Source organism: Rhopalosiphum padi, chromosome 2 (assembly GCF_020882245.1).
Source record: "Rhopalosiphum padi isolate XX-2018 chromosome 2, ASM2088224v1, whole genome shotgun sequence".
Lineage (NCBI taxonomy): Eukaryota > Metazoa > Arthropoda > Insecta > Hemiptera > Aphididae > Rhopalosiphum > Rhopalosiphum padi.
Genome location: NC_083598.1, coordinates 73,974,433 through 73,987,908, shown reverse-complemented (window position 1 = coordinate 73,987,908; position 13,476 = coordinate 73,974,433). Strand labels below are relative to the sequence as shown.

General features: G+C 25.6%; 1 protein-coding gene across 1 annotated transcript in view; it reads left to right on the top strand.

Moving 5' to 3' along the window:
• Positions 1-13,476, top strand: part of LOC132919693 (uncharacterized) — a 200,910-nt gene that overhangs the window by 101,173 nt on the left and 86,261 nt on the right. The window contains exon 6 of the mRNA XM_060981474.1: positions 203-319. Coding sequence (XP_060837457.1) covers positions 203-319 — 117 coding nt within the window. The remainder of the gene's footprint in view (positions 1-202; positions 320-13,476) is intronic.

The following is a 13,476-nucleotide window of genomic DNA, read 5'->3' as shown; positions in this document are numbered from 1 at the left end:
TTTTATTTTATACCTAGGTGATAAAATTAATTAAAACCACATTTTAGTTATCAGTTACCAATATGTATTATAATTTTTTCCTGAAAATTGTATACGAATTATAAATTTATATAATGTTATATATAATTTGACTTGTATAAAACATTTTTATCATAATTTTAAAGATTAATTTATAATTGTTACGTATTTTTTTTTTTTTTAGAATGTGGTTCATCTAGCATTTGCATACAGCAATGCAATATTAATAGAGACGTTATTGATACAAATACAGATAGTCCATGCTCTTGTAATCTGTACAAAAATCACTCAACGCCCATAGGTAAGTCATCATATTGTTATAATTAATTAATTTAATATTTTGAAATTTAATTTCATAGTGATAATTTTTAATAATAATTGATATCTACGATATATCCTCATAAAAGAATACTGCGTCATATACTCCATGTATAATAGATTATTAATAAAAACAGATAATAATAGGTATTTATAATTTATAAATATGTGTCATACTTTTTTCTTGCAACAATATAATTTGTAATTATAAAATGTTAATTAAATAAAAAAAAAATCAATGCTTTGTATTGGCTATAGTTGATTGAAAAAAAATTAAATTGATTTTAATTTAATTCAAACTAATAAATTATTTATTTAGCAATATTTGAATTTAATTCGTCGCTTTTACCTGATATAATATGTTTAGGTTTTTAAAAGTTTTCTGTCGCTTAAATCTATTGGTGTACAAAATAAAATTGGTTTCGGTATTTTTATAGTAATTAATCGTTAAATTGTATCGTTGCTTTGAATTTTAGAGTTCAAAATATTACGTTGAAAATAATTCAATTTTTTAACATTGTAAAATTATAAACCAATTATAATGTACCAAATAATTTTATTATAAAAATGTATTATACCACATTGAATAACTCTGTATTTACAATAACTATAATAATTTAGTTTATTGGTAGAATAAAACAATTATTGGATTTACAATAATCTGTGTTTTTATTTGCATCTGACATCACTTCAAGAACAGTAAAAAAATTTGGATTTTCAACTTTGGGGATAATCTGCTATTATAGTAAATTACAATTGATTTGAACTACAGTAGGTAAAAAATAGGAATATAATATAATTTTTAAAAATAACCAGGAAAAACTAAAATCGCGTAGTATATTTTTTGCTAAAATATGTTCAAAATTCCATATTTCTAATAAAAAATAATTATCTATTAATAATACTATAAATAAATATAATTATTAAAATAAAATATTCTTAGAACTATAGCTAATACTTTTCATAGTGAGCTACTATATAAAGAAGTACTCTTTGAAACACAACACAGCTAATTCCCATTTATTTTGTTATATTTTCAAAAAATATACACACCCTACATTTTCACTAGTAATATTCTTTAGGAAAAAGACGCAATGTTTTTCTTTCAGTATACTGATAGGTTGCACTCTAATAATATATTTTTAAAATATAAAACTTTTTTCTATAAGTGAACACATAATGGACACAAAGTTTTATCTTATTATCGTAATTGTTTGTCTATACAAAATTCAAGCGTCTTATCTACTAATTTTAAATATATTATTAAATAATATCATTATGACGAATTTTGATCCACCTATCAACATTTTAAAAATGTGTGTTGTATCTATTGACTGATAATCGTGAAAAATAGTTTAAAGCCAAATTTCTATTTTTTTTTTTTTCAGTCTAAATGTTCCTGTTTACCTGTTGTATCGGCTTGATTATTAAAACACATAACATACTAGTCATGTTTTCTCTGTAATAACGCAAGATATGACATATTTTCTACTAATAATAAAAATAATTCATATAGTTATTATTTAATTAATTTGTAAACGGTAATGTCTTATACCCACAAGGGTTGGAAACTAAACACTATAATATACATTTATATATAAATAATAGTTTATCTTAAGTAATAAAAATATTTCAGTACTTAATGAACGGGATTACTATCAACTTAATTTCGTGAAAATATAAACTGACCCAAATAATTCAACTACATTAAACTATATATATTATATAGTTTGGTCAAGATAATATTTATTTTTGGGAATTTTATTTCGTCTAAATTCTTCATTAAACTTTATTTGCTTGACTTGCCAAAATGTGTAGGTATACAGATGAACTGTCTTTACGTAAAAGTATATATAATGGTGGATATTATGTACACACAGTGTTGTGCACAGATAACTTTAAAATTATCTAGATAAGATAACAGATAATGCGTTGAAAATTTATCTAGATGAGATAAATAGATAACACTTAAAATATTTATCTAGATAATAGATAAAAGATAACCACATTTATCTAGATAAAAAAACAGATAATTAATATTTTTTATTGTAAATCTGAGGATAGTAATAATGTTTTGGTTGGGCGTTTTTCTTCTTCTTCCCAAGTTAGGATTTCTGCGTCATAAGTGTATTTTATAATGAAGAAAAAACTAAGAAAATAGTTAAAACTATTATTTTGCACCTAATCTGCTTTTTTAAACATTAAGATTAAATGTAAATAAAATACTTTATTGTTCAAAATTGTGTTACAGAATTTTCTCTATAAAATATATTTAAATAGTTAAGAGTACATAATAAAACATCAGAAAAACATCATTAAATACTTAATAAAAATTAAAACTATATTTATTTATTTTTGACGTAGTTATAAAATATGTTTTGTTATGTTTTTGCAAGTAATTAAAATAAAATAATAACTAGAAACAGCTGGTTCTATTTCCTCCGAAATTATTGTGTATACGGATCAAATGTATTATCAATATAAACACAATTAAGTGGTTGGGTCTTTAGACGTTAACGCATAAACTATTTTTAGCTAAAAATGTTTTTTTCCCGCAATGTCGACTACGCGTCTACGCCGTATTTTATCGGGCCAATGTTCGTACTCAGGTACACCACGACTGTCTATAGTCTGTTATTACTTATTATCATAATATTTAATATTATTATTATGACGAAATGCAGTGAATATTCGGGATTTAAAAATTTGAATTTCTAAATCATTTAATGAATAATTATCTAGATAATTATTTTAAGATAACCTATTTTTTTATCTAGATAAGATAAAAAGATACTTAAAATATGTTTTATCTAGATAAGATAAAAAGATAATTATATTTTATCTAGATAAATTATCTAGATAATGCACAACACTGTGTACACACAATATTATGTAAATATACATGTACGATTAAACATTAGAGTAATAAACGAAATGTATTGATTAATAATTGAAAGAGTACAATATTCCATGTGCCAGAGCACATAGAAATCCAGATTGTAGTGCAGTTCTTTGGCTTCACAGATGTTCCAATTTGTTTTTACAATGCGCGTTAATGCGTTATACTTTATACTACTGATGACGGCGAAATTTTTTCCTATAGTTTTGCCTCAATATTATCATACAGAAAATTACACACGAAAAACGGCCAACACGACCGTGTGACGAAAATAACAATACGACATTAACGGCGCTGCACGTTGGCACTCGACGAGCGCATTGCTCGTTATCAAAATGTGTTGTATTCATTGCCAGCTGATCCCATAAATGTCCAGGGCCGCACTTAGTGGGGGAAAAGGACTTGTGAGTCCATGTCCTAGGCCTCGCCATTAGTCGATCACTGCGCTTAATAAAATATAATTGGTAAACTGTATAGTGCATGTGTGTAAAACTCTTCTTTTTTTTAAATATCTTTAAATTAAAATGTTCGAATGCATACATTATGCATTTATTAAGCAACAAGTTTGTTTTTCTGTTTTATTGTGTTTTTAAAATACACTGATAATAATATTATACGCGACTGTGCATAACCTACACGGCTATACGTATACCTATACTTTATGTATTAAAATGTATTATGCAGTATTGCGTGTTCTGTCTTTCATAATTTGAAGTTTAAACACAACTGGACAACCCCGAATCACAACTAACCAAAACACAACACGATTATATCCGTTTTTTCCGTTTCAATTCGTCAATCATAATATACGATGTTATCGTGCAATCCGTAAACAACATTCCGTATACACACATATAATATTCCATTATACAGTGAAAGCTTTATGGCATAATTAAGTCTTAACTGGGCTAGTGTATTTACTTGGTTAGTGTCGGTATATATACAAACATTTATATTGTAAAAACTTTCAACGGCAAGTCGTCGTAACTGACGTGCTGCGATACATATTATATATATAGGTATAGCACTACTAAAATAATAGTGATATAACTCGAAAAACACAACTATTGGGTTATTCAAGGTTTAGAAAAGAAAATACAAAAAATATATTAAATGGCATTGATATTAGGTATGTTTGTAGATATTGTAAAAGGATGTATTATTATTAATTTAATTACCAAATGATGTTTGAATATATTTTTACTAAATATGTCACTATTCGCGACTGACATAATCATTGTCGTGTATAATATATTTTTATAGTCGTGGACACGTGGTCATCGTAAATTTTACTTTGTTAAAGTCGAATTTAAAATATAAACCATCAAAGGGCCCATTATGAGTTAATTTTTCGACATAGCCAATTTATTATATTATTTTGTTGAATAAATATTATAACTGATTGTAATAATATTATATTTGATATTTAAAATAACCTAATAGGTTTTAATTCGTACTTGTATATTATTTAATGTATAGTAATTATATAATTTATATAATTTTATTTTAGTTAAATTATCTATTGTTCATATTATGTAAAATAATAATTTCTGTTTCCTGATTCCCTTCCACACCACAATGGATTGCTTTACGATACGAGGTGGATAATTTATATTATTAGTAACAGGTACTTAAACTCGATGAAAACACTGAGTAGACAATTTTGAATCTAGCAAATAAATATATTCGATAATGTTTTTACATAGTACATATATATATTTGTTCACTTCTTCTACAAAACCATCTAGCTCTTTTCTAGATTTTATATTATTATAGCTGTTTAAGTCTATTTTATTTTATTATGTTTCTTAACAGAGTTAAATTTGTTATTGATTATTAATAAAGTATTGTTAAAATATATTTTATTATTTTCATTTCGATCGCAAGTACATACGAATAATGTTATAAAATTAACAACTAATTTATAAACTTCAAAAGTACTTTAATAATATTATTTTTAATTTTATTTCTGAAGCTAATAATTGAGAATGATAATTAATTTTTAAATGTGGAATATAGTTTATAAAAAGGCTGAAATAACAACAAAAAGTATAAAATAAAAATAATTTTGCATCAAAAATCAATTATTTTTAATTCACTGTAATTAAATTATAAAAAAATATATTTTAATTAAAAATACCAGTGTTGGGTAGTAACGTAACGAAAGTAACGCGTTACTGTAACGCCGTTACTTTGTTTGTAACGCGTTACGTAATTTAATTACAATTATTTTCAAATAACGAAAATGTAATGAAATTTACTTTTGATGAGTAATTTACATAGTATAACGCGTTACAGTTTTAAATTATTTAGTACCTATTGCGAATTTCAAAAAAAAAAAAAAACTTAAAAATAATGCGGGTATTATTTATACAAGTGGCTAATGATTATACGTTCCTAATGTAATATGTACATCTTCTTCAAATTATACCATATTTTCTGTAGGAAGTGTATTTCTAGTTCCTTTGCTTTTTAAATGATAATTGCTATGCAATTAAAAAAAAAAAAATTGTAACGAGAAAGTAACGTAGTTACTTTTATATTTGAAAATTAAAGTAATTTCATTACAATTTTATTTAAGTAACGAGTAATGTAACTTCATTACTTGTATCTCTATGTAACGAGTAAAGGAACTTCATTACTTTTTAAAAGTAACTTACCCAACACTGAAAAATACCTTATTATTTAAATATGCTCAGTATTTATTAATTAAAACAAATCAAAAAGTAATCATTCGGTAATAATTAATTGTCATCTGTATTTTGCTTGATGGACCTTAATTTAACAATTTATACCTTTTCGTTCTAAGAGTGTTGTTTGTATGTATTATAATAGTAAGTCATTTTTTACCAATGTAAAAAATAATCGACCAAACTGATAATAATATTATAATGTGGCGTATATTGATCGAAATAGTCGATATAATTTTGTATTTATATGTACTTATAAAAAATAATAACCATTGTTTGTGAATTGGAACATGGTAATTTCGATATATTATAACGGTTATTTTTGATTTAAATAAACGATAGATACTCTATTCCACTATAATTAATAATTTATAGTGGGCAATTATTTTAACATTAAGTATTCATGATAACTAAAAGTATTATTGTTTATCAACTTTTTTTTTTTTTTTATTTAGTTTAATCCTCGGCATAAATCACAACAATTTTTTGAATTTTCAACTTCAAAATTCTATCCACATTTTCGTGATTTTGATATATTTTGTAAACATTTGAACTTTAAATGCTTATAAACAAAAATTGTGATTAACGATTTTTTTTTTTTTTTTTTACTACGATAAGTATAACTTATAATAAATCTTGAATTAAATTTTAAAGATTTTTTGGTTAATCAAATGTTTTTATAGGCATTTCAAAAAAAAAAAAACTTAAAAAAATCGAAAATTTAAATTGTCTATAAATACCTAGCTTAAAATGTCAAAATACTCGTGTTTTGAAAATTTAATCGTAAATAGAAAATGCTAATATATACATTTGCTGAAAATTTTAAATATTTTCAATAAATCGTTTTTGAGTTACAGCAAAATAAAAAAATCGATTTTATCGAAAACTGATTATGCGTAAAAATTCCCATTTTTTTGTTATTTTTTTAGTGTTTTTCTTGACGCTTTTGAAAACTACTGAGAATTTTTTACTTTTGACCCCCCCCCCCCTAATTACCAACTAGATGAATTTTCCTTTTCAAAGAAGGGCTGAAGTCAAAAATCAAAGCATTATTTCTTCTCCAAAACGTGATGACAGACACAAAAAAAAAAAAAAAAAAAAAAACATGCATCATTGTAAAATCAATACATTCTTCACTCCGTTCAGAATCTAAAATAACAAGTCCAACGTTTATATGGTTATTTAATATTGTAACTATATTTTTTTATTCCCGTATTATTCGAATCTGAAAACAACATTATTTACATTTCATTGATATGAGGTACTCACAAATATTAGTTTAACATTTAACCTTGCTTTAGTATAATCCGAGTGTTGACCGGTTACCCTCAATAGAATATAATATACACAATTAAAATTTAAAATACCGATTATAGAATAAAATAATTATAATACAATTTGAAATGCATTTTAATTTATTTAAAAAATAGTTGGTCATTATTACAAAAAATATATAATTTGTATATTAAACATTTTAACATTATTTATTTATTTATTTTGTTTTTGACAAATTGCATTGTATGCTACTTACATAAATATTGTATTTATTCTTTTATTTATTATATGCATTATTTTTTTTTAGATGTTTTCTTCCTTTTATGGCCAATTAGTAAATGCCCATGTTATCCAAACTTAAGTTTTTTCAACCATCATATTTTCTTTTCTTTTTTTTCTTTTCTGGTGGGTGTTTTTATTTTATTTTTATTATTTAGATGAATTGGTTTCATTTAATATATAATAGAAAAAAGAAAAGAAGCAAAAACTGCACTCAGATTAATGAAGTTTAATCGCTGTACAAAATTATCAATTATGTGTTGGCCACTTCAATAACTATAAAAACTACTATGTAGCAATATGATAATCTATTCACTGATATAATGCCCGGTGTATATTTTGATTTATTACAGTCTAGTTTTCAATCACCATTAACGGAAGTCAAAAAATTAAGTTAAATTTCGAATAAGCAGTAGATTTTTTTACTATTTTAATATTTTTTTTTAATAACCCTCCTAAACGAAGGTTATGATTGGGGTATTTAATAAAATTAGAAGTATTAATTCCTTTTTATATTTAATTTTTAAACTAGACATTACAATTAGTATATAGTTAAATTATTTGTGTTTCTTTAATTTAATTATTTAAAAAGTAATTATTGCATCATTTTTTTATTGATATTATTTGTATTTTTGCACATGGTTTAATTTGAAATTTGAAATCCATTGTAATTTAGATTAGGACGATTAAGTACACCAAGTCAAATTCCTGTTTGAATTATGAAATCAATAGTTATTTTTTGATTATTAAACATTATGAAAACTTTTAAAATTTGTGATATAATTATGTAATATATTATTTAATATTAAATTACGGGTATTTACATAATTTTCTATATAAATTACAATGAAAACTGGTATTGTGAAATATTCCATACCATATTGTTAATTTTTTTTTTTTTTTACTTTTGTTATTTTCCAATTATTTACAAAAGTTCTGAGAATTTATACAATTTATTCCCTCGACGTATCAATTACTCGTATATTATTTACAATTTGGATACCAGAAATCACTCTCAACAGTGAACATTGAAACAATTGTTTGGCTAATAATGTATCTTCAGTAAAAAAAAAATCACTCAAACACTCATCGTTTTATAACCAATGTGAATGTATATTTATCTCTCTAATAAGGACCTAAAATAGAGATGAACAAGCTTTGTTAATCACCCTGTATATAATCTCATAATGCGCTGGCGACTGCAATAATTATCACATAATTCCCACCGCGACAATCGCTCAGAACTTTTAGTGGCCGATTAATTGCGCCGTTAATCATTTATAAATAATGTTAGTGCACCGTATACATATTATATATGTATATGTGTGTAAGCATTATATTAGACATCCGTTTGTTTAGGACTTGCTTTTGCGAGCAGGAAACGACGTCGAATGGACGAGAGACGGGGATTTGTCATGTTTGCAAACACATATTACACGAGACATACAATCGCGTGTATTCGCGCACTACAAATATACGAAAAGTTTTGGCGATCCCTCTGCCTCCCGCCACGGCACTTTTGCCGGCTGCGGTGTTTAACCTCCCGGACAATCGCCGCCATAACGGACCAGCGGTCACAGCATCAGGCTATATGGGCTTTTCTTAATGAAACGGTCTCCTGCTCAACACGCACATAAATATATATAATGTATTACTCCTCCTGCCAACCTATCGCCATCAATTGCCACTTGCGCGTCACCCTTAATTCCGTGTTCCCGTAACCTATAGCACTGTTCGTATCCACCACACTCCACTTTGGTATGTCTTTGGTGTCCAAACAATCAAAAACTTTATCCATTCGTTACGACGTATATAATATATACATATATATATATATATATGTGTGTGTGTGTGTGTGTGTGTGTGTACATACAATACACATTAGTGCGTAGACGAAGTATTTTACGCTTTTCGGGTGGACACGGTAAATACGCGTGTTTTGGATTTACATATGTGTCAAGTCGCTGTATTTATTATTGTTATGTTATTTGTAAGTTTTCGATGCGTATTATGTTGTCATGTTGTCTGTGCACCGGTACGATTCGTTAATTACCAAAATATACCTTATACGCCATGTATGGCGATTTATAATAAGGTTATTATTATATCGCGTGGTCTTGATGTGGTATATTAATTTATTTTTTTTTAAATTGATAGATTTTTACTTTTGATAACATTTTCGACAGACAGACGTTTTTCCATATCAACACAATTGTAGATAAATATTGTAAACCTACATCCACATTGAGACAATTTGTGCACTGGATAAAAAATAATTTGATTCCCTCTACTTATATTTAATGGTCACTATAAAAAATTTTTTTTTAAAAAATTTTTATTTTGTATAAATTTTATAAAATTTAGGTATTATAGTATTATAACATCTACATATAGTTTAACTTTTAATTTATTAAAGTGTATTTTACTCACAGCCATAATTATAAGTGTATTTATGTATTTACTATCAACTTTTTCATTTTCTTGAATAGGTATTTCTACATTTTTAATTACATCGACATGTTTTTCTCTATAAATGCATTTTTATGTCTGGGTAATATTTTAATTTTCTTATGAAATATAAATATGTATAATTTAATCTATTTACGTTCTTTTGATGCCGTTTGAGTATCAGAATTAGAGTATTTAACACTTCGAAAGCCTATAATTTTGTATTTATAATGCGTAATAATATTATAATGACGTATATAAAAAAATATTTGCCATATTAGCAATTATTTCTTGTTTTTATGCAAATCATAATTTTTACAAAAATATTATTTAGATATTATACATTAAAATATATTATTAAGGAGCTTACATCAAGAAAAAAAATGTACTCGACTCAATGTGACTATGAAATTAATTACCTGATTAAAGTGATTAATGCAATTACATAATATAATAGACAAAAATTAAATTCATTGAGTTAGTAGTTTATTTTTTTTTTAAAGTAACTTGTTATGTAACCTAGTTAAAAATAACTTAACTTTAGCTTTTAAACTCAGTAATGTCAATTATGCAATATTGCCAGAATATTTCCCTGTATAACTAATTAGATAGTATACCCAATGAATTAAGAAAAGTTTGATTGACTGTAATATTTTTATAAAAAGCACTATTACTTTTATGGAAATATTATGTTTATCAGTTATTAAACTAAGCAAAACAGTACTTATATTATTGATCGGAAGATGACCACCACATCGCATTAATATGGTAATAAACCATATGTAACAAAAAAATGGCACTCAAGTTAAATTGGTACATTTAATATAACAAACAGCATAATATGATTGTTAATGTGAAAATAAAAGTTATAACTTTTCGTAATATCATTACAGTCGACGGACCATATGCGTAGTATTTGAAGTTTATTTTGACAAAAACAAAATGCATAGACTTCAACGGGTAACAGCTGAAAAATGTACTGATGCGTTATAACACTTATAACTTATAAGCCTATATTAAATTACAATAGTATAGAGTATTTTTTACCGTTGAATTTTTTAATGTATTCGAATATGTCGTTAAAATGTCAACATGATATTATCTAGTTTAATTTTGACCAACTAGCTTTTATGTTATCTACGAAATTCGGCGTTAATGGTGATAATAATAATAAAGAAAACAACAACATCGTTTGACTGCATTGTTTTCGACGACACATCAAAATACCTAAGTACTGTAAGAAAAGGTAACGTTAATAGTATTTTTTTAACAATGTTTCGTTGTTCAAAACTAATAAAAATAAGTATTTTCATTAAACGTTATATAAAAACTTACTTTGTTATTTTCCGGGAAGTATCAAAACATCCGCCTTGCCACATTGCGTGACTCGAGGGTCTTGAAACAAACACATCGCTGGTAAACCTCGACGGCAATTCAATTACATAGGTATTCCGCTTGACTTTGCACAAACACGTGCTACATTTTATCGTATTTATAATATATCGTTATTAGCAAATATTAATTAATAATTCATTTTTCATATTGTTCGGCCATCGTAATCACTGTCATTTACCCCCTCACATGTGCCCGCGGATCTGTAATAAATATAACACCACAGTTCGAATAAATAATTCGCGTTTTTCTCATAATAATAATATGTGCGTGGACACTTCGCAATCATATTATTGTAATCATTTGTTACATATTTTTTTTTTTTTATTGATAATAGAATATATTTTGCGGATATAAATATTTTAAATGCAAGTATAACCTAGTTATACGTAATACACGTATACATATAACACCTAAGTCCTACTTAGCATTTTCGTATTTAAATCTATTCACTGTTTATCTTTTTGAATATTCATACACGGTTGCACAAAAACTTCAACTGACCTCAATTAAATTATAACAAATATATGCATCCGAACCAAAATTCTCTGTTTACAATTTTCCATTATGCGCTTCTTGATCAACAAAATTATTACAATTTGATTTCAACAAGTTTTATTTACAGACAAACTTAATTGTACAACGACTTATCGTAGTGTAACTAATAACACGCGATATTGATGTACTTATACTCGTAGATAAATCTTAATCTGACCGGCTCGCTTTACCCCTATTATTACCACTGGAAACAATAGTATTAATACTGTGCAAAAATCGAAACCAACACACCTGGCGCACTAGGCGCATTTATCTATACAGTAGCCAATATGATACTATAAATCGTTCACATAAATATATGATAACTTTATCTGTGATTTAGGGTACATATTTTATTATTTTATAATAAATCGCTAATCAATGGTATAACTCATAAAATATTACTTTATAAGATTTCCGATTTGTAAGACCTCTAAACTTCTTATAGAGTAATAATCACTATGTAATTAAAATGTCATATTTTTAATATCATGGATAATACGAGTATACGTGTTTAACAGCGTTCGGATAACAACATCGTTTATAAAATGGATCTTTTTTCTAATCAAAAAACCTGACAATTTGCTGATAAACCACAAAAGTATACATTGAATCGATTCTTTACTATTAGAGTAACACATAAAGGCGACTAACGGCCATTTATAAATTTTACGAGGTGAAAAAGTTCATAGTTTATGATTATAGCCTTAAGATTGAAATAAATGTATCGATTACACTGTAATTATTGATTTATTGAATTCTATTTTATACTTAACTGATTTGTAACTCTAAAAAACAAAAATAGTTAAACCAACATCCAATTGTGTTGAATAATTCTATAATTGAATGTAGTTATGGAATATGAATTGTGTTATGTACCTTCTATAAATTATGATTAATCATACTATATTTACGTCTAATATTTATAATTTATTAAAATGCACATAATTAAATCAATTTTATTAGTTTTAAACTTTTAACATGTTAATATATAGATTTTCCAATCAAAATTACACTGAAACTGTACTTTTTACGATTAACACCTTATAATTTTTTTTTCTTCGGTTTATAAATAGGTACAATTAATTTTTAAACGACAACATATAATAATAATTAATAATGATTCGATACATAGAAACCAAGTTAATAAATCAATATTCTCTAATTTATTATTGTTATAAAGATGTTAATTTCAGCTATAAAATGATTATTTGAAAAAAAAAATAAAACGAAAACAATTAAAAACACTATACTTAGGTACTCTTTTATACTGAAATATCTGTTATAAAATTGCTACTGAACTTGTATTATCTGTTCATATTACCACACTCTCTCAATCAAAGGACTCTATATTATATAACCGCCACAATAGGTAATAAAGAATATTCTCGCACGCATTCAACCGATAACACAACGTTCTCGAAGCCGCCCCAACGAGACGTATAGGCGAACGCATATAATTGTCGCCATAGTAATAGTAATATTATTTTATTATTTTATTTTTATTGTACGAAAAATATAAATGTATGGGATTTAATCTATTCAAATCAGTAGTTTACACAATCAGAAAAAATCATATTATAGCAAACAAACTAAATTTATATAACGTTAATTATTATA